Below are 23,414 nucleotides of genomic sequence, written 5' to 3' on the forward strand. Positions count from 1 at the left end.
GCTATATTCCAGCAGTTATGCTAATTTGTAGAAAGGAGAGTGCATCTGGAAAAGCACCTGTAAATCGGCACCTCTGCACGATTCGTATATTATAATCTGACATCCTTAAAACACTGCCAGTCTTTTATGCTAGTTTATTTTGTAGTTTGCATGTGGGGACGTGGTAATAGGAATCATCAGAATAGCTAATACTAGTAGTTAACTGAGCACTCGCTTCATGCCATCACTAAACTCACACATGGAGATGTAGTATCTCATTTTCCTGCAACTTATAATCTTCTGTAGCAGTTCAGACCTCTGTAACTCACCTAGAGACTTAGCCTTTTGGCAAAGCTTGCATTTGCTCTTGCTATTTTAATGGTCCTCCTTATCCATTGGATTAAGAGACCAGTGTGGGTATTCTATCACTTTCTCTAGATAGCTGTTCCAACCATACATTGGGAAAAATAGGTAGTTCCTAATGTAAGTGCAGTTTGGGCCAAAACTCTTTCCATCTCCTGGCCTGCAAAGGGTCCATTCTAACTAGCATAAAATAGTGACATTCTGGGTTCCCAGGAATTAGTTAGCTCAAGGCCAGAACCTAATAGATCCCAAACAGTGTATTTCTCTTTACCCCGGGGAGCTACCATGGTAGGTGGCTGTAGATTCTTAAGGGAAGATGAAGAGGAAGTTCATGGTATATGAGTGTTGATGTTAGGGGGCAGAGTTCTTCCTTACATATGCCTAACACTGAAGGGTTCTGGATCGTGAACTGACCCAGGCCAGGAGTTGGATGCAAAGGAGCCCTTTCTGTACCTTAGTGGTCTAGGCAGTCCCCCTTCACTGACCTAGGCTAGCTGCCTCCCATTTTTATTATTAGGAGCCTCACAATGATTTATCCACAACTAGAGATGTCAGAGCCCTGGTGACTATGGCCTCTGAGGCTCCTTCCATCCCACTAACATCACGAATCTCATTTTGAAGCCAGTCCCTTCCACCAGCATCTGACTCTGGTAAAGACTGGAAAGCACTTCTGAAAGATTCCAGTGCTTTCCATACACACGTGCACTCTCTGGGAAGGCAAATGTTATCCTATCAGGGACACAGTGAAGGTGTCACTCAGAAGGTTGAGCCTCTGGGAGCCCCTGTAGCACTGATATCCCACACTTTGTGCCAAAGGCTTTCTGGCTTTTCATTGTTATTTAGCTGGATTTAGCATTCAGTCCAGGTTTCCACTGGCCAACCTAGCCTGCCATTTTGTGGCCAGTCTCCTGAGCTGTTACACTACCTGCAGAAGTTCACTTAACCATATTATAATTTGAAATTAGAAATTTGGCCTTATCCAAGAATGATGCTCTTCCCTCCTTGGTCTGAAATCTCTAAAATCTGTATCAACAACTATTCCTATGTGATTTTTGATGATCCAACTCCATGAATTCCTGCAGTTTCCTCTAAGTATTAGCTCTTTTCTTTTTATTTATGTATTTTAACCTCCAAATTGTGTTGTGCTTATATCCTGGCTATCCGTGAGCGATGAGAGCTGAGTTATGGGGCAGTTTTCTTCCTCATAAAAGTAGGGTGCAGTGGAGAGCATAATAAAGATTTTTAGAAGTTGGCTTTCTCCCAACTCCTCTGTTTCGGCATCATTTTCACTGTCTCACTTAAGGCCCTGTCTTTCACATGAGCCACCCAGGAAAGATGTAAATTCCATTAGCATTAACATTCAGCAGTCAGCAAAACACTGAAATCTTAACATTTGGCTCACCAAAATGCATGGCACAGTCATAGAAAGGCCCTAAGTTTTGTGCTGTCTTTGGACATAAACATTTGATGTTGGAGCTGGGCTTTTTCTTATTATCTAATAGTGTCGGAAGTTACCCCACACCTTGGTTTAATGTTTCTCATTTCCTTTTAATTGGGATTCTTCCGCATCTTTACCACCAGTGAGAAAATATCCCAGGCGATTGCAAGCAGTAACTGAAGTCGGGAACTATGGGTGACTTGCTCTTTCTCATCCTGTAACTTGGTTGACATTTCCTTTCCCTTCATCTGAACCCAGTGATCAGGGGTACATCGCCCTCATTTCCCCCCTCGGTCTCTCCACCACAGCCCTGTCTAATACTAAACTGCTAAGTCAGTTAAGGTTTTTTGTTTAAAAACAGAAGTCAACTCAACCAAATTAAGCAACAACAACAAAAACCCAAAACATTAATTGGGAAGCATCAAGCTAGGGAAGCTGGCAGAATCAAAAGCTGATGTGGACTACTAGCCCTGGGGCAGAACAAGCCCTATCCTGGTGGCTCTGGGGCTCTCTAGAGAAGCCTCTGCTCCTTTCTTGGTATCACAGTCCTGAGAATCTGGTCTGGCACAGTGCAGCTCAGGTGTGACTGTGCCCACATCAGTCAGCCCTGGCTGGAAAGACAAGGAGTAACACATAGGGCAAACATACCAGCTTGTGTCTACTGTCAGAATAATAGGATCATGGGATGAGGAAGGCCTTTTTAAGCAAAACACAAGATTCAGAATCCACAGTGGAATAGATTGAAGGATAGTAAATATATTAAAATATTAAATGTTCCTATGAAAAATGATGTCATAAAATGGCCAACTGTTAGAAACGGTTTGCTGCAGGTAGAGAATTTTTCATAATACGTAAAGAGCTTCTATAAACCTGTGAGAAAAAAGTAAACAGTGCAGTAGAAAAGTTAATAGTTCATAGAAAGAAACCAAATGGTCTATAAACATATGAAAAGCTCAACTACATATAGTAGTCAAGGAAATCCAGATTAAAACTAACCATTATTTTGGGCCTGTTAGATTTGAAAATTTAAGAAGATTGATGAAGTATGGGCAAAGGTATTGGGATACAGATACGCTTATGCACGGGTAGAGCGAGTTTAAATTGGGATAGCAGTGGAGGATGATTTGGCAATGTCAATCAAATTTTAAATGTTTATACTATCTGACCTAACTTCTGGGACTCTAACAGAAAACCAAATATGTATTTGTACGAGGTTGTTCATTACAGCATTATTTATAATAGCAAAGAAAATAAAATGAAAGGCAAATATCTGTCAAATAGCAGAATGGCTAAATTATTTCTTGCATCTATTATGAAATTCTAGGAGTGTCTGGCTGGCTCACTTAGTAGGGCATGCGACTCTTGATCTCAGTGTCATGAGTTTAGGCCCCATATTGGGTGTGGAGCTTACTTAAAATAAAGATTTAAAAAAGAGGGGCACCTGGGTGACTCAGTCAGTTGAGTGTCCGACTCTTCTCAGCTCAGGTCACGATCTCAGGGTCATGAGTTCAAGCCCTGCATCGGGTTCCACACGGACAGCATTGAGCCTGCTTGGGATTCTCTATCTCTCCTCTCTCAGCTCCTCCCCTGCTCACACGAGTGCATGCATACTCCCCACCGACCCAAAAGAAATAAACTTTTTAAAAAATAAATAAAATTAAAAATAATAAAAAATGTCTTGACCTAGATTTCTAAGTCATTGTTATGGGAGAAAACACATTGCAGAGGACTATACATGGTATAATCCCATTTTTAAAAAATACTTCTTACTTTTTAAAGGTTTTATCTTTTTTTTTAAGTAGGCTTCACACCCAGCATGGAGCCCAATGTGGGCTTGAACTCATGATCCTGAGATCAAGACTTGAGCTGAGATCAAGAGTCCGATGCCTTACCGACTGAGCCACCAAGGCATCCCCTAAAGATTTTATTTTTTAAAATAATCTCTACACCCAAGATCTCTACACTCATGACCCCAAGATCAAGAGTTACATGTTCTACTGACTGAGACAGCCATTTGCCCCCAAAAATACTTTTTAAAGTCTGGAAAAATACTGTGAGCTATGAGCAATGGTTAACTACAAGGAGGGTAGAATATAGGAGAGACATGATAGGGAACTTTCACTTTTTACTGAATTATTTGACTTTTTTTATAAGCATATTCTTTTCATAACATTTTAAAAAGTAGAGTTTTTTAACATGGTAAATGAAACTAATGGAGCTTAGCTTTAGCATAATATCCACTGTACTTTAATGGATATATAACATGTGGAATAAAAGTTGATGTCCCAGCTTGAACTGTGCCCAGGAGTCTTATGATCCAGTCTCTTTGGAAAGGAATATCACCAAATGGGAAGTTGTTGTGGAGAAAAATTGGACCATGGAGGTGAACAGCTGAAGGGATAATAAGCATAGGACATGACAGCTGTTTTCAGATATTTGAGGCTAAAAGGAGAGTGTGTAGCATTTCTATGAAACCCAACAATGGTTGAAAGTTCTAGGCGATGGCCTTCGTCCTAGAGGTATAAGCTGGACGTTTTAAATTGACCAACATTTGTCTTAGAAGCATTGAATTTATCTAAAAGAAACACTCTGAAAAGCCACTTATTTAGGTCCCTAAAGCATGTTCAAGGCTTAAAAGAAAAAGACAAAATTTAGTTAGCTTCTGAGAAGAAAAGTGACAGAGAAGAGAGAGAAGAGTGGAGACAGTGAGATGGTCTGGATCTGCCATGTCACATTGCAAGCAGGATGTGACACCCTCCCTGCTCCAACTCAGAACTCTACATCCTTATAGAGACAGCTTAACTCTTGGACTTCCAAGTGGAGAAGCATGTGTGTGTGATCTGGCAACAGAACTGTGTGGCATCTGAGTAAGAGGAAGGCAGAATAGCCTGTACATTGACCAAGTTGTCTCTAAATAAATGAATCAGAGTCAGAAACCTATAGGCATAGACAGGAAATGTGTCAGGGGCTTTGGAATTCAGAGGCCAGGGAATTGGGGGTTTGGGGTGTCCGAGGGACAGAGAAGGCTCCAGCTGACCTCTGAGTTTTCCACTAGTCAGTGCAAGGTAAATACAAAAGAAATGTGTGTCTGGGTGTTGGGTCCTCCTAACCAGAACTGTTGCAATGAGATGAACTGCCTTAAAAGGAAGTAGATACCCTATCGTGTCAGAGTCCTTAGGCACTGATGACTCTTGCTTGGGTGAGAGTGTTTGCAAGGGGATCCAGATTTAGAAGAGAATGAGACCCAGCAACCATCTGGAGATCTTAGGCAGCACAGTGAGGCAAGAAAAAAAATGAAAGGCATTAAGGATTAGAGAAGAAGAAACAAAATATGCGTTTTTGCAGAAGAGAATAATTGTCCTTGGAGAAATCCAAATACCCATCAGCTAAATTATTAGAATTAATAAGTTATTTTAGCAAGGTTGATAGATACAAAAACAGCATAAAAAATTAATGAATTTCTACACATAAGCCACAATCAGAAAATCAAATAATTTTTAAAATATGTCATTTACAGTAGCATCCAAAAGGAATAAATTTAACAAAATTTTACAGAATCTTTGGAGAAAATTATAAAAATGTTTGAAGGCATTAAAGAAAAAGCCTAAACAGTGAAGAGTTAAGATCAGTGAATTAGAAGGCTCAATATTGTAAAGATGTCAATTCTCCCCAGACTGATATATAGATTCAATGCAATTCCCATAAAAATCCCAACAGGTTTTTTGTGGAACTTGACAAGCTGATTCTAAAATTTATATGGAGGAGAAAAGATTCAAGAATAGCCAAGACATTCCTGAAGAAGAAGAACAAGGTGAGGAGACCTGCCTTACCAGATATAAAGAGTTATTACAAAATTAATTAAGACAGTTTTGTATTGGCACTGGGATAGACGGATTGACCACTGGAACAAAATAGAGAGCCCCAAAGCAGATTCATGTATGAGTGGAAACTTATTTACGGCAGAAATACCATGGCAGTTTAAAGGATGGTCTTTACAATGAGTAGTGCTGGGACAATTGAGTAACCCTTTGGAATAAATGAAGTTGAATTCTTGTTTCATACCAAGGTGTAGACACTGTAATTTAAAAGACAAAAACAATGAAACATAGAGATAGTAATGGAGGGAAGTATACTTATGAACTCACAGTGAAAAAGGATTTAAGATTTAAAATGTTGATAAAGGGAAACATTGATAAACTTGACTACATTAAAATGCAGAACTTCTGTCCATAAATAGATACGACAAAGAAAACGAAAGCGCAGGCCACAACTTTGTAAAATATGTTTGTAACACTTGTACTGACAAAGGATGCGTATCTAGAATATATAAAGAACTCCCACAAATAAATAAGAAAATAAGTAAGCAATCCAGTCGAAAAGTAGGGGAAACACTTGGAGGGAATCCTGTTGACCAGGAAACTATGGAAAGATGGTGAACCTCATTAATAATCACGGAAATGTAAATTAAACCTACATTTGCTATATTTAAAGTCTGACAGCAAATGCTGGTGAAGATACAGAAAAACTAAAACACTTCACGTTGCTTTTGGGAGTGTAAATTGGTACAACTATCTCGAAAAACAGTTTGGCCTTATCTGGTAAGATTAAAGATGCTCATACCTGAAACTCTTGCACATGTGCACGAGGAAACACATACAAATTAGTGCTCAGAGCAGGATTGTTAACTGTAAACAACCCAAATATTCATCAGTAGTAGAATGGATAAATAAATGGTGTGGTCTCAAAATGGAGTGCTACAAAGTAGTTGAAGTGAATGAACTTTGGCTACCTGGAGCAACCTGAGTGAATCTTCAGAATATAATGTTGGGCAAGAGAAAAGGTCACCCCTTGATTATGATTCCATTTTTATTAAAAAAAAAAAAAAAAAGACTGAACAAAAAAATATAAAATGTTCAGAGATACAGAATGTGTGGGATACAAATAAAGTAAGGTGATGGTAAACACAAAATTCTGCGTTTACTTGTGGGAGGAAAAGGAAAAGGATATGAAGAGGAAGGGCCCAAAGAGAACTTCTAAGTTAAATTGTGTGATGGAGGGGCGCCTGGGTGGCTCAGTCGGTTAAGCATCTGACTCTTGGTTTCGACTCAGGTCATGATCTCAGGGTTTGTGAGTTCAAGCCCAACATCAGGCTGTGGGCTGATAGTGAGGAGCCTTCTTGGGATTCTCTCTCTGCTCCTCCCCTGCTTGCTCTCTTTCTCTCTCTCGGAAATAAATAAATAGACTTAAATTGTGCAATGGATATCCTTTTTTATAAATATAAAAGTTGAAAACATTTTTTTTTTTTTTTTAACTTGACATTTTAAAAAAATGATTTCATTCATAGCCTGGCTTCCAGAAAGAGCTTAAGCAAGGGATGACATGGTCTTTGATGCCACCTAGTGTTTCTAGAGATTTTAACATCTGGTAGCCTTCTGGTTCAGATGCTTGTGCCTCTGTGAACTAGGTTTTTCAGAGTAGAAACTGAAAGTATAGAGTTCCCCGCCCGCCCCCCACCTTGTTTTCACCCCTGCCCTGGATTCTTCAGCGTGACTCTTTGCATGTAGCACCAAGTTCTCTGGGTCAGGCCCTTTCTTTTCTCTTGCCAAACAATGGTGCCTGTTTCTCCCTAACTTTCCTTTTAGGGGTCTCAGCCTTGCTGGAGACCTAGTTTTCCTGCATCGTCACTATGGGAAGCTGGGAATGCTGATTGGACTATAAGGTGTGGTCATTGTCCTAACTGACCCCTGAGGCCTATTTTCAAGAGTCTTGCTGTCACTACTTGTGCTCTACATCATTTTAGACAAGGGGTGTACGGAAAAATAATGTCTCTGGCTTGTCATGAGGACTTGTATCTCATCCTGCCCTGTAGCAGGGTGGAAACCTATGGACATCTAGCCTGTCTGGAAGAAGAGAAGGCAAACCGGGGGTGAACTGGGAAATTCCAGTCTTCAGTCAGGTCTCTGTTCCATGTGCAAGAGTCCAGCCCAGGAAACTCCCTTTTCCCCTTTAGGTATTGGCAGCGCAGGGTCTAAGGAAATGCCTCTCTCCATAAAATGACATGCAGAACCTGCAGGGCTTTAACTCTGAAAGGAAATTCTCATGAGCGAGTAAAGGCAGGTGGACTATGAGACCCTGACTCCTGTTAGGGTCTCCCACTTTAGTTTCTCCTACCATGATCTTGCTTGTTCCTGGGAAGTGTATTTGTTCTCTTCTTAAAGCTTTTGCATCTGTCTGGAAAAATTTGTTGCGTTTAGGCTGGCATTTCTTTTATTTAATGATACACTTCTTTGATATTCAAAGCTAGAAACCTGAGAGCCATCCTTTATTCCTGTCTCTCTCTTCCCAACCCACCTTCCCATCTCTAATTCTAACTCCAGAATATGTGTCAGATGCATCTTTCCTTGTACCATCATCCTTCATGCTCCCATTCTTGCCTTCCCACTGGTCCCTTTTCCACATAGCAGCCAGAGCGATTCTTTAGCATGTAAGTTGGAGTACAGTTGAAAAGCCTTACATGGTTTTCTCATACACTGAAAATAAAATTCAAACCCTCTGTTCAAGGACCTACATGGAATTGTACATACTATCCTTGCCAAACTTCTCCCCTCCACTTCCTCTTGCCATCCTCACCAACCACATTCCACGTTGTCTACCGAATACCCTCACTAACCTTTCATTCGCCTCACACAGCCAGGCCTTCTCCTGCCTCTGGGTCATCACAGATGCTGGTCTCTGTGCCTAGAATACTACTTTCCACACTTCTCCTTCCTCATCGAGACCTACCCTTAATCTAAATTTGGGTATTTCTTAGGCTTTCTGATACTTTCTGTAGTAACATTCTGTTCTTTCATTGTACTTATCATGGTATGTAATTTATATTTATTTGTTTTATTTGTTTAATGTCTTTCACAAGTTTGTACTGTCCTTGAGAACAAGGACTGTGTATATGACTGATTCACCACTGTTGGCTCTGTATTTATCCCAGCACCTAATAGGTACATAACGTATATCTGTCAACAAAAATAAATGAAAAGTAGTACATGAACCATGATTTACTTAACTGTTCCCCTACTGTTGAAAACTGAGGTTGTTTTCAGTTTTGGGTCGTTCCAAACAATGATAAAGTAAATAATTTGAGCAAAGATTTTTATTTCCTCAGGCTAGATTCTCAGAAGTAGAGTTGCTACGTCAAGAGTATGGATACTTTTAAGGCTCATAAAACATATTTCCAAATCATTTGTCAGAAAGGTTATCTAGGTTGGAATTTGAAACTTTCTTTTTTTGCTTTCTGAATTTTGAATATATGGAGCATGTAAGAAGAAAGCAATTCAATTAATAAAACTTAGCTTCCCACTCCTGTAAAACTAATTTATTGAATGCTTATTCTGTGCCAGACATGAGATTATGGTATTTACTCCTCATGTGGCAGATATCATTAGCCCAGTTGTACAGATGAGGAAATGTCCTAGAAAGTTTAACAGATTTTCTCAAGTTCATACAATCCAGACTATCTCATGTCAAACCATTTATTTCTACCCACACACTTCCCAGTGCTAAAATGGTGCAGATTCAGTGTCACTTAACCCAAATCCTCTGCTTCCTAACTGCTGTGTCCATGTGAATGCTCTCCCACCCATCTGCTTGTCCTTGCTTTCTTGCCACGTGGTACGGGAGACGGGGCTGCCATACCCTTCAGGTCCCTAGAGAGGGCTTAACTCAGCTGACCATCCAGACCCCTCCTGTGTGGTTCACTCTGAGATGCTTCTCATCTTTGCATGTTGGTTAACATGGGGATAAATGGCCCATCCCTTCAGTTCTGTCCCCATTCCTGTTTACAGGGGTGGCCCATTTTGACCCAGCATTGTAACAGATCCCTAACCACTCAGTAATCATATAAAGAGCATGCTGCACTTTTAGTAACAGAAAGGGTATCCTGCCCCCTGGGGATTCTTGGTGTTAAACTCTAAGGAGCTTGCAGGCTATATTTAGAGGAGAGGTGCACTCTCTGTGTTAGGCTGCAAGTATTCCCTGGGCCCATCTTTTTCCCCCAAGTAAGGGTACAACTTGCTGTCAGGTTGGGGGATAGTGCAGCATTTGGCATGTTTGGTATTTATCCCTGTTAGTAACTTCCTGTAATTTCTCTTAACCTTTCAGGCTCTCCCTGCTTGTCCTATCCAAGCCACCTGTGAAGCTGCCTCCAAGGAGGAAAACAAGGAAAAAAATCGATACGTCAACATCTTGCCTTGTGAGTGTTCGTAGAGTTTCCTGGCGTGTAATCTGAAACTGCATCTCTAGCCAGATTTTTTGAGGATGGAAAGAATCTCGTGGTTGATCATAGGAGAGCTGGTAATAAGAGTAGGGTCAAACCTTTGGGCTGGGAGAGCCTTTGTGGACCCCAGAGTGACCCCAGGTGCTCATCAAGTTCAATGGGGAGCTTGCCCATAGGCCTCAAGTTTCTGGGTCAAGAGGAGCAATTTCACCAGGACCAGATAGGAAGTATGTGGTTGTTACAGGTTTTTGTAGTGCTTATCGCAATGAAATCCTAATACAGAGTTCTCTTCATTAACCCCTTCCCAGAGTTAGTCATTGCTAGTCAGTTGATTTATAACCTAACAGACATTTGTCTAGGCCAGTGGTCTCCAAAATGGGGTGTGTATAATCCAGTGGGATGGGAGAGCAAAATGTTGAACTGTGCTTTGTTTTTATAATTGCCTTTTCAAAAAATATCCTTTAAAAACATTTCTGGTGTATTTTTGGGTACATACTATAATAGAGATCACTATACTAGGCCTTTATAGATACTGAAGTTTTCTTATTAATATATGAATATATGCATATTACATAATTTTTTTAAATGTAATTGGTATCCTGGTTACATTGTTCTGACTTTCTTCTTTTAATGGTGTATATTGGCAGTTCATCTGTCAAGAAACAGAAGCATTCACTTTCCTTTTTATCAGCTGCTTACTGTTGCATGTTGTGAATATATCTTAATTTATTTAACTAGTCCCTGAATTATAGCTGAGATGTGTCCAAATTTTTGCTGTTATAAACAGTGCTGCGTTGACATCTTAATACATGTGTGTCTCTGTGCACATAGGCACAGATATCTCAACCGGCGTGGTTGTATCGTTAACTGAAACGTTAAATTTTTTTTCTAGATGATCATTCTAGAGTCCATCTGACACCAGTTGAAGGAGTTCCAGATTCTGATTACATCAATGCTTCATTCATCAATGTAAGGAACTTGAGCTTTTCTCATTATTACCTTGAATGACCATTGGCTACCATCTACTGGCTCCTTCCCAGCTGCACATTAGAAGGAGTATTTGTGATTGCAAGTTTTCCCTAAGGAGTCTAATTTTTTTAAGAAACTGAAAAATTCTTTTTTTTTTTTTAATTTAACTTGTTTTATTTATTTATTTTTTTGTTTGTTTGTTTATTTATTTATTTAAATTTACATCCAAATTAGTTAGCGTATAGTGCAACAATGATTTCAGGAGTAGATTCCTTAGTGCCCCTTACCCATTTAGCCCATCCCTCCTCCCACAACTCCTCCAGTAACCCTGTTTGTTCTCCAGATTTATGAGTCTCTTCTGTTTTGTCCCCCTCCCTGTTTTTATATTATTTTTGTTTCCCTTCCCTTAAAGTCCTCATATGAGTGAAGTCATATGGTTTTTGTCTTTCTCTAATTTCACTTAGCATAATACCCTCCAGTTCCATGCACGTAGTTGCAAATGGCAAGATTTCATTCTTTTGATTGCCGAGTAATACTCCATTGTATATATACATACCACATCTTCTTTATCCATTCATCCATCCATGGACATTTGGGCTCGTTCCATACTTTGGCTATGTCGATAGTGCTGCTATAAACACAGGGGTGCATGTGTCCCTTCAAAACAGCACTCCTGTATCCCTTGGATAAATACCTAGTAGTGCAATTGCTGGCTCGTAGGGTAGTTCTATTTTTAGTTTTTTGAGGAACCTCCATACTGTTTTCCAGAGTGGCTGCACCAGCTTGCATTCCCACGAAAAATTCTTTTTAAAGACCAGGTAGTTTCATGTGTATTCTTATGTTTACCCTGTCATCATTCCCAGAGATTTCCCATGCAGAAATCTGAATCTAAATGTGTACTTTTCTATAAGAGTCGGTGAATCCTTTATTGAACTTATTCAGATGACTAAGAACAAAAGCAGGTCTTGTTATCTTTAGTAAAAGTATGGGAGAACAGGGCAGGAATATCTGACACCAGGTAAGTCTCGTTAGCTGTGAGGGAAGAGCTGAAACTGGGAGGGGATTTTTTAGTGGTGATTTAGAGAATGTTTACAGAAATGGTTTAAGAGACTTGAGTACATTTTGTGGGCTGTGAGGAACCAGTAAAGAAAGTTTGAGAAAGAGAGAGGGAAAGTGACCGCAAGCTAGCAAGAGCAAACCTGACTACCGAAGCAGGATGTGTGAAGAGAACAGTGATAGAATTTGCACACCACAGTTCACAGCAGCATTAATCACAGTACCCAAAAGGTGGGAGCAACCCAAGTGTCCATCAGTGGATGAATAGATAAGTACAATGTATATACATACAGTGGAGTATTATTCAGTCTCAAAAAAAGGAGGAAATTCTGACACATTACAATTCTGAAGACATTATACTGAGTGAAAGAAGCTGGCCACAAAAGGACAAATATTTTCTGATTCCACTTACACAAGGTACCTGCAGTAGTCAAATTCATAGAGACAGAATGTAGAGTGGTGGTTGCCACTGGCTGAGGTGAGAGGGGAATGGGGAATTGTTTAATGAGTAGAGAGTTTCAGTTGAGGAAGATGAAAAAGTTCTGGAGGTGGATGGTGGTAATAGTTGCCCAGCAGTGAAAATAAACTTAATACCACAGAACCATACACTTAAAAATGGCTAAAATGGGGGGCGTCCGGGTGGCTCATTTGGTTAAGCCGACTTCGGCTCAGGTCATGATCTCACGGCTCATGAGTTCGAGCCCTGCATTAGGCTCTGTGCTGACAGCTCAGAACCTGGAGTCTGCTTCTGATTCTGTGTCTCCCTCTTTCTTTGCCCCTCCCCTGCCCATGTTCTATCTCTGTCTCTCTCGCTCAAAAATAAATATAAAAAAATTTTTTTAAAGAATACTGATGGAGAGATTAGCATTGAACATGAGAAACGGCATTTGTTCCCCTGAGATTGATGGTAAAGGAGAATATTGAATAGATAGAGATGGTTTGTAGATGTGGGTATTTAAGTTTACTTATTTATTTTGAGAGAGAGAGAGCATGCGAGCAGGGTTGAGGCAGAGAGAGAGGGAGAGAGAGAGTCCCAAGCAGGCTCTGCATTGTCAGCACAGAGCCCAATGTGGGGCTCAAAGTCATGAACCATGAGATCATGACTCAGCCAAAATCAGGAGTCAGATGCTTAACCGACTGAGCCACTAGGTGCCCCACATCTGTTTTCTAAGAAGTCAAGTGCTGGTTATCTGGTGGAAAAAGGGGGATTGGACTGTGACATTAGAGTAATGAAAGTTTTAGAGTAGCTTCTGAGATCAGTAAGAAAGAATACTGAAAAGAAAAAAAAAAGGGCATGTGTAGCTGCACTGAGGGGCCAAGATGGAAACCATTGATGTGTACGGCCTCAGTTGTGTGATTTTTCTCTAGCTGTACCCTAGGATTGGTAATATGCAGAGAAGTTGTGGTATTCAGACAAAGGGGCTGCTTCAAGTAGTCAGCCATGTGCTAGAGGTTCAGTAGAGAAACGGAGTAACATTTGGAATGAACTGCACTAGGGAAAGGTGGTGGGGTCAAGGAACTCTAGGTCTTGAGAAGGTGAAAGAACAATCTTGGGATAAGACAAGGAGAAAGATGGAGGAACAAGAGATTACCCAACAAATAGGCTATTGGGTGAACTTCAGAAATGGAGCAGTCCAGACATGTTCACTGGAGTAGATTTGCTGACATTCTCGTATGTTTTTAACACGATGGTCATGTGTTTATAGTTGGAAGGAAGGGCAGCCTAGAAGAGACATGATGGATGCCGCTAGATAAGGAAAATAAAGAAAGGCTAGTGATCAGCTGGGATTCCCAGGCTTCTTTCAAGGATTGTGATGAAGGGGATGGGAGGAACAGCTTGACTGTTACACAGAAGAATATAGCAATATATTGCTATAGAATGTACCCATGTGTAGATAAAAGAATACTCAACTAAAAGTGGTCTAGATGGAAACATGTATTTATCTCATATAATCTGAAGACAGTTGTAGGCCAGTTCTAGCGTTGGCTGAGTCCGTGACTTTCTTAAGAAGCACCCAGATGCTTCCATCTTTCTACTTGCTTACCTTCTTCCTGTCCACATTATCTTTGTGGTCACAAGATGGCTGCAGCAGCTCCAAGCATTCCTTATAAATACAACAAACAGCATAGATGGGGAACATTTCTGCATATGCTTTACCCTTTTTAGGGAATGTGACCTTTTCCGGAAGCTTCTGCAGCACCATGCTCTTGAGGGTCAGCAGGCCAGGGTTGGATCACATGCTTATACCTGTCTCTAGTCACTAGATAGGGCATTGAGAATTACCATGATTTACCCTTCTGAAGCTGGGAGTGGTCACCTTACAAGCCAGTGGAAAGTAAATATCCAAACAAAATCATGGTTCTGATGGCAAGGAAGAAAGGGAAGAGTGGCTTTTTTAGTTGGTAACCAGCATTGTGTATCACCGTAATCAATTTGCCTCCTCCCTGCCTTGAGGGTGAAGACAGTCAAAAATTAGTTGGATGTTAAGGACATTCACTTTCGAATGTCCCCTTTCTGAGAGCTTTCTACTTTTCTTCCTTTCTGGTCTTATACTCTAATAAACTTTTGCCTGCTGCTCAAAAAAAAAAAAAAAGTTGGATGTTAAAGATGGTAAACAGTAAGATGGGTTTATTCATGGTGGTGGTGAGTAAGGGTCTAGGAGGAAACAAGACCATTCCTTTGACTATGCTTAGTTGGAGCTCACGTTGGGGCATCCTATAATGCTTTGTTGGTTACTGAAGAGTTATTAACAGGTGAGATGAAAGTTTAGATGAAGAGAGTTAAATTTCGGACCCTTATGATCTCAGTGAAAGTAGAAAGGCAGGAAAAAGCTTAAGGTTAACTATGAGTAAGGGTCAGGGATTAAAGAAGATTTAGGTCCACGGGTTTTTTTGAGCACCTGCTTTGTGCGGAGCACCGTGTGGGTAGGCTTAAAGGTTACAGAGATAACATTTGGTCCCTGTTATGACACACAGACCATTTCCTTTAGTGAGCAATGTGTATGAAGCTAGTATTGCCAAGTTCTGTGGGGCTTAGTAGAGAACCATTCAGACAACTTGGTGATCCAGTAGAGCTAAATATTGAAGGGTAACTCTGAGATCAAGAGAAGAAAGATGGGCAGAAACTTCAAAGCAAGAGGAGAAGCATGAGCAAAGTCAGAGACTGGAAACTGCAATCTTAGATTATAAGGTATAAGATGGGAAATTTAAAAAAAGAAAAAAAAAAGATAGGAAATCATGGGGGAATTGGTAGGGACTGCGTCTTAGAAGGCACTGAATATTAGATGTGTCCACTGGGGTTCTTAGTTGCAGATAACAGAGTCCACTTTTTATCTACCCTCATAGTCAAGAAAGGGTTTATTATAAGATACTGACTGGGTAGCTCACAAAATCTGTGGGAGAGCCAGTGAATCAAGCTAAGGTGCTGTCAGCAAGGAACAGAGCAGCTGTAGATGAGCCCAGCTATCCCATGTGACTTGAAAACCTCTGCACAGGTGCTACAGAACTGGATGCTTCTGCTGCCATACTTGGCCAAAGACCCTCTAGCACAGTCACCTTCTCACATTGCTTATTTACTTCTGCCCCAGATTTGGTATGGGAGCATCTGCTAGTAACAAACTAGATCTTACACAGAACTGAGCTGCAAGGGAGTCTGGGGAATATAGCTTTTCATTTCTCAGCCTCTATAGTAAGAAAGTCCAGCTACAAGGAGGTGGGACTGGGTGCTGAGTGAGCCATCTTGCAGTATCTGCAAATTTTCAGTACAGCTAAAGGTTTTGATTAATTCTCTAGGCAGTGAGGTTTAAAGGCGTCAAAGACAAGGAGTGACATGGCCACATTTGTTTATTGATCATTTAGGTTTACCATGTGCAACATGGATTTAGGAGGGACCAATTGGATAGTAGCAGGGTACAGATAATGAGGGCCTATGGAAGGGTTGGAGAGGAAGCAACAAAGTAAAAACTTTAAAGGTAGAATCTAGCACTTGGTGATTAATTGTATATGTGAGAGACTATAGGGTGATACTCCGTAGGGCGTATATGGAGTATAGGGTAGTCCACATGGGTGTATCCACCAGACAGTTGGTCATATTGATCTGGAGTTCAGAGGAGATATTCCAAAGCCATGGCCTTGGAAGTCATTAGTGAAAGAAAAGTGGGGCCTGGGCCCCCCCAGCCTCTGCCAGGCACACTGAGCAAGAGGGGCTCTTGAGTGACACAGAGGGAGACCAGGAGAGAAGAGTATCTCAGAAGGAAAAGGATAAAGAAAGCATTGAGGAAGCATCAGGTTGTCAGCAGGGTTAGAAATCACTGGGAAATAAAGAGCAGATATGCTTTGGACTTGGAGTATAGGGGCAAACAGTGTCCTTTGCTGAAACAAATAGAGGACATTTATTGTGGGCTGTCAGTTATTCACACTTAACCAAACTTTTTCCCTCTATTGAAGAATAGTTTATACAACAAAAATGTAAATATTTAAAGTGTAGAATTCAGAATTGCAGTGATAACAGTTCTGCTGTCATCAGCATTATAAAAATATTTGGGGGGTGGGGGGACTGGGTGGCTCAGTCGGTTGAGCATCCGACTTTGGCTCAGGTCATGATCTCGCAGTCTGTGAGTTCCAGCCCCGCGTTGGGCTGTGTGCTCAGAGCTCAGAGTGTGGAGCCTGCTTTGGATTCTGTGTCTCCCTCTCTCTCTGCCCCTCCCCCACTCATTCTCTCTCTCTCTCTCTCTCTCTCTCTCTCTCTCTCTCTCTCAAAAATAAACATTAAAAAAAGCCCATTTTTTTAAGCCTGTTTATTTTGAGAGAGAGAGCATGAGCAGGGGAGGGGCAATGAGAGAGGGAGAGAGAGAGAGAATCCCAAGTAGGCTCTGCACTGCCAGCATGGAGCCCGGTGCAGGGCTTGAACTCATGAACCGCAAGATCATTACCTGAGCAGAAATCAAGAGTCAGGCGCTGAACCAGCTGAGCCACCCAGGCGCCCCTAAAAACATTTTTAACAATTTTATTGAGATGTAATTCACATACCATAATTTTCACCCATTAAAGTGTACAATTTAGTGGTTTTTAGTATATTCACAGATGTGTGTAATCATCACTATCCAACTTCAGAATGTTTTCATAACCTCAAAGAAACTTTCACCCCCTGGCTATTGCCTCTTATAGAACATTTTGCCTCAATAAGAGCTTTATTGTTTGGAGCACCTGGGTCGCTCAGTTAAGCATCCGACTCTTGACCTCAGCTCAGGTCTTGATCTCAAGGTCATGAGTTCAGGCCCCATGTTGGGCTGTGCACTGGGCGTGAAGCCTGCTTAAAAAAAAGAAAAAAGAACTTTATTGTTTATTTACAGTTAACCCCCATTTCCACCCCTGGCAACCCTTTAACAAGCCCTTTTCACAGAGAGCTATGAAATGTGGGTCTTGAAGAGACATGGTTCCCAGAACCATAGAGTGGTGGCAGCAAGCAGGGGGGAGTGAGACCTAAGGTTCAGAAAGCACAAAGGTCTGAAAGCAAACCTGACATTGGTCACAGGAGGTGATGAAACCGACAGTGACACAGTTGACAAGTGGTTTTCAACCTGGAGTCTTACCTTAGATGTCTAAGAGTATATAGGGTCTTTAGAAGTGTTTATTTTTAACTCATAGGAATGTAGCTACTGGAGCAAGCTAGGTTTTGAATTTCAGAATTCTAAGATGTCTCAGAAACCAGGCAGTCACATTTTATCTTTCCCTTGATCATAACACAAGGAAAAGCAGTAGTTTTGCCTCATTCTAAGTTACACCTTATTGGTTAAGCAGTGCTGCCATATCACAATATCAGCATGCTTTCGTAGGGGACATATGGCATACTCTTGGTTGGGACAGGAAGCACTTTGTGGCTGGGCCCTCCAACAGTGCTTTTTAACTATTCATGGCCCACATGCTCCTGTGAGAATTTAGCAGTACCTTCTTGTGGAGCAGGGATATGACATGGCTTAACATACTCTAAGAGCTTCTCAGCCAGTTAAGGCTTTCTCAGTTTTCATCTTCCAATGATTAAAAACATTTGCAGAAACGTGAATTCCCCTTCTCAATAAAAACTTTACCAAGCTCATTACTGACTCTAAACACGTCTAGTTCTGGGCCTAAAGCTTTCTACTGTGCTAGGAAGGAACTCTGCCCTGCTCTGGTTTGAACTAGAATAGGACGTGGCTTCTCAGACTCAGGCCCCCTCCTTTTTTCTGCTACTGCCTTGCACACTTGTATTCCACACCGTTTTCTTGGTGTGAAATGGTGTCCCATCTTTGAAGCTGCCTCCTTCCTCACTGCCCACTTTATGTCTGTCTTTGAGCAGCAGAGGGTGATTTACAATCCTTAAATCAGATGATTTTCACTTACCTAGGACTTGGCAAGTGAACACTACATTAAACAAGAGGTTGAAAAGATACATAACTAAAACAAAGACTGAAAAAGAAAGTTACTGCCAGCTGTTAGTTTTTCAGAGGCTCCTTTTCTGTTACATGGCATTCCCAGGCCCCTTTGCTTCTTGTCTCCTACTGCCTGTCATGGAGAACCCCATTGTCTAACACTGGGAACTATTCCACATACCCACAGGCTATTCCCCAAAAGTTTTTATACCTGGGTAAAGCATTATCAAAGAAATAACCCCTTAAAAGAGAAGAACCCCTTTTCCTTCCTCATGAGGGTCCAGCTTCATCCCTGGAACCACCGCACATGCTTCTGCCTTAGAGAGGTCCTGTCCATTAACATTAACACTAAGACCTAGATTGTCAGCTGCTGAGAAAGCATCAGAAACAGTCTAGCTGCTGGTCTGTGGTGAACCGCGGACGCGGGTCTCTGTTCCACGGGATGGGGTTTGTTAAAGTTGTCAAGAATAAGGCTTACTTCAAGAGATAACCAGGTGAAATTTAGAAGAAAACGAGAGGGTAAAACTGATTACTATGCCCGGAAACGCTTGGTAATTCAGGATAAAAATAAGTACAACACACCTAAATACAGAATAATAGTTCATGTAACCAACAGAGATCTCATTTGTCAGATTGTTTATGCCCATATAGAAGGAGACATGATAGTTTATACAGCTTATGCTCATGAACTCCCCAAGTGTGGTGTGAAGGTTGGCCTGACAAGTTATGCTGCAGCATATTGTACTGGCCTGCTGCTGGCCTGCAGGCTTCTCCATAGGTTTGGCATGGATAAGATCTATAAAGGCCAAGTAGAAGTGACTGGAGATGAATACAATGTGGAAAGCATTGAGGTCAACCCGGTGCCTTCACCTGCTGTTTGGATGCAGGGCTAAGAAAGAAGTTAAAAAGAAGAGGTGGAACCATCCCCAAATGTCTGTTGCCCAGCAGAAAGATGGGGTAGCTCAGAAGAAGGCAAGCTTCCTTAGAAGCTGAGGAGTGGGCTGCTGAGAGCTAATAAACCAAACCACAGTTTTCTATGAAGATTTTTCAGATAAAGACAATAATACACTTATTCATCCAAAAAAAAAAAAAAAGTCTAGCCTACGAGTTGGTATTTGGATGTTCTTACATCAGTGTTCATTAATAATTCCCTTTGAGAAGACTACCTAGACCATGTGATCTTTGTAATCTTTGATTCCTGATACCCAAAGCTAATCCTTTGGAAATTTCTAGAATGGAAATCTTGTTAGTGGCCTGGACCTTTTCACAAGAGAGGCTTTGTTAACTGGTTGGGAGTCTGGAGAATTTCATTCCTATCCATTCTTGATTCTCACTTTCTTTTTCTCCCTCCCTCCTCTCTTACCCCACCCTCAGGGCTACCAAGAAAAGAACAAATTCATTGCTGCACAAGGTAAAGTAAATGACAATTTTTTACTTTCAGGCTTAACCATGAGCTCATTAGTGGGCTTGGACTTTTTCTTCCAAATGCTAAATAGATTAATCAGAATGCTGTAACTTTTCTGTAATTACTGTCACCTGAAAGAAATGCAGTCTGCCTTGCACATTTATAATTAAGGGCCTTCATCTTGATGACTGAGTATCCAGGGGTCCTGTAAAAGTAGTCCTTTTTTGTATGTGCATAAAAAGGACTGGAAAAGGCTACACACACACACACACACACACACACACACACACACACCACAGTCTGATGAGGTCCTCTGTTTGGGGGCCCTATGGGAACCTTAGGTTCAGGCCAGGCAGCTAAGAGTTTGAATTTGAATTCGGTGTCCGGAGAGGATTGGACACCTCACAGGGTCCAGGCTGGCTCATCTCCTCCCCCAGTTGTTCAGCCTGAGCTCATCTATTATTCACAGAAAAGCGGTCTAGGAACCCTCAGAGCAGGGACCCAGTGCCATTGCCTTGTACGTGCTCTGCACACGTTTCCATAGTCCAGAGTTTTAACACATGTCTTCCACCTTTGGGATCCTAGCAAAAATATCTCGATGTTTGCAGCACTAAAAAATAATGGATGTTATTGGTGGTCCATTAAAGTCCATTGTTTTAGTCATTCAGCAAATGTTTTTTGACTCTCTGTTATGTGTCAGGCACTGCCCTAGGTGATGGGGATATGTAAAGGGATAAAACAGGATATGGTTCATGCCTTTTTGGGGCCCTTAGTTGGTAGAGGACAGTTTACACCAAAATTAACAAGTTCCGATAAGTAGCTATACTGATGCAAAAGCGACTAGCCACATGTGGCTATTTAAAATTAAAATTTTAATTAACTGAAATTGAATAAAATTTAAAACTCAGTTTCTTATACATACTAGTCACATTTTAAGGCCTAATAGCTACATGTGGCTAGAGACTAACATACTAGTACAGATATGAAACATTTCATCATTGCAGAAAATTCTATTGGATGAGTACCATGGTAGAGATAAAACAGATAGAGAGGTAAAATAAGGTGGTTAGGAAAAACCTTATATCCTTCTTGCCCTTGCAGTCTCCCACTAGGACCTGGCCATTGCCTAACCAGGCCCTGCTTTCTCTCACCCTCTGTAGCCACCCATCAGGTCAGGTCTACCCTCTGAAGCCCAACTCAACTGCCCCCTACTCAGTGATCATTTTAGCACGAACAGCTATGTGCAGTCTCTTCCTCTCTCTATTTGCCACGGGGCCTTGTTGATGCTATTGTTGAACAGTATTCAATATATTTATTGAATTAAGGTCACCTATGATTTTCTGATGCACCTTTTCTCAGACTCCCATCCTCTTGAACCCCTCCCCAATACTTCACACTCCTTGAAATTCTCCCCTGTTATTCCCTGACATTCAGTTCTTGATTTTTCTCACTTTTCTAAATATCCCTTCTCTGGCTTTTCTTCATTCTGCCTCTTAGATATAGTTTCTCCCCAAATCTGTGGATGACTACTTTCTTGCAGCTCCATTCTTATCTTTCATGGCACCATTTCTCTCAGGTCTGCCTCTCCGTCCGCTCTTCCTTAGTCTTCCTCCCAAGTTTTTCTATCTGACCTTGCATAATGCTTCAGATCCCCAGGTTTCTCTGTTTGACCCCTTCTTTTCTTCTCTTCTGTATTCTCTTTGAGAGACCTCATCTCATACCTACCTGTTTGACTGGCTACTGCCTCTCTTGAGCTTCTGAGCCACATTTTCAAACTAATTTTCTACCCCTTCACCTGGATACCTCCACATACCCATCCACATCAAAAACTAAAATATGCCTTGGGGCGCCTGGCCGGTTCAGTTGGTGGGACATGTGACTCTTGATCTTGGAGTTGCAGGTTTGAGCCCCACATTGGGTGTAGAGATTACTTAAAATCTAAAAAAAAAAAAAAAAAAGAAACTCACTAAAATATACCTCTCCTTCAGCCCCCAAACTACTTTTTCTCCTGTATTCTCTGGCTGTCACCATGACTGGAATGCAGCCCATCTAATCAACCAAGCCAGATTTGGGATCATCCAAATCTCCTACCCGTTCCTTTCTCTGAATATGAGTGGTCCTCTTATTTCTTTCTCCAAAATCTGTCTTCTCTGTCACACTGTCTTACTCCTGTCATCTCTTCTAGCTGTGTTGTCATAGCCTACTGATTGGCCCTCCAGGCCCAGCCTTGCTTCTTGGGTTCCTTCCACGAAAATGGCCTTTCTTGATGCAAAACTTTTGTTAGAACTCCTGAAAATCCTTTAACGATTTTCCATTATCTATAGAACAAGCCTGCCTTAGTCTGACCTCTACCCCTTTAGATTCTGATACCTTACCTGTCTTTCAGGCTGTATCTTCTGCCACTCCGTGTACCCTCCACAATCACCTTATTGAACTCCTTATAATTCCTGGACATTTCATGCTCTTTCTTGCTGCTATCCCCTGCGCTTCTGCCTGGAGCACCTCTTCTCCCTATGTCCCCTTTCTAAACTCCAATCCACCTGATCCACCTGAGCCTAACATATGGCTCAGATGTCACCACCTCCAGGAGATTTTTCCTGACCTTGCCAGGCAGTGGCAAGGCCTCTGTGCATCTTTTTGGCATGTGTCCACTTCTGCCATTATTTGTTTTTCTTCTTGTTACTATTTTTTTTTTAACCAAAGGGAATATAAAGTTTAAGAAAGTCAAAAAGGTATTGCAAGGCATATAAAAACAAAATGTCCCCCCCCCTTTCCTCTTCCTTTCACTCTAATTCAGCCATTTTTATCTGTTGGTGACTTCTTAGGATAGATAATTTATTTAATCCTCTTACAGATTACCTCACACTCAGACAGACATGCATACACAAATCCTTTTTCCCCATCCTCCCAATAGAGTTAAATCACAATTTGGGGTTCAGACAATATTTATTATTTACATCATTATTACTGTGCTAGTATTATTTACAGCTAAAGTACATAGTATTCAATGATGTTCCCCCCAGACTCTCCACTAGAAGTATGTATTTTCTCTCAGTACCTTCAGATACATGAGGTTTAATTCTTTTTAAATTTAATATTTTAATCTTGGGATCCTCCTAGAACTTTTTTCAGTTGCCCTCTAGCCTCAGAGCTCCCATCTTGAGCCTTCTCTTCACCAATACCCAGGGAATTCCATTAGCCTCTATCCTATGTTAGCTCCCATTTCCTTCTCTTTGTTTGCGCCCTCATTTTTGTGAAGAAATCTTTCAGGGGCTTTCCCAGAAAGGCTGGACTGCGGTAAATTTTAAATTCTAGCCTGAGCAAATCAACCTGTCCTCTCTGTGGCTAACGACACCCACCTTAGAACATGATAGGAAGGAGTAAATGAGATGCAAAGCACTTAGCTCACTGTCTGGCCAGTAACACAGATATTTAGCAAGCAGTCATGATTTCTAATCCTCATTTATAATACCCTTGGGAGACATTATTTATGTTCCCTTTACATTTCGACAACATCCCACCCCCCAC

At 41.2% G+C, this 23,414-nt stretch overlaps 1 protein-coding gene and 1 pseudogene across 7 annotated transcripts in view; both read left to right on the plus strand.

Annotated features, from left to right (window-relative positions):
* PTPRA (protein tyrosine phosphatase receptor type A) overlaps positions 1–23,414 on the plus strand; it is a 158,906-nt gene that overhangs the window by 113,525 nt on the left and 21,967 nt on the right. For 6 of the 7 annotated variants that reach the window (XM_042980793.1, XM_042980796.1, XM_042980794.1 and 3 more), the window contains 3 exons: positions 9,935–10,025; positions 10,942–11,018; positions 19,856–19,892. In XM_042980793.1, the coding sequence (XP_042836727.1) occupies positions 9,935–10,025; positions 10,942–11,018; positions 19,856–19,892 (205 nt within the window). Of the gene's footprint in view, positions 1–5,497; positions 5,592–9,934; positions 10,026–10,941; positions 11,019–19,855; positions 19,893–23,414 lie in introns of all 7 variants that reach the window. The other variant, XM_042980797.1, reaches the window with a different exon arrangement.
* Positions 17,364–19,549, plus strand: LOC122237249 (annotated as a pseudogene).

The sequence above is a fragment of the Panthera tigris genome, chromosome A3, assembly GCF_018350195.1.
Source record: "Panthera tigris isolate Pti1 chromosome A3, P.tigris_Pti1_mat1.1, whole genome shotgun sequence".
Lineage (NCBI taxonomy): Eukaryota > Metazoa > Chordata > Mammalia > Carnivora > Felidae > Panthera > Panthera tigris.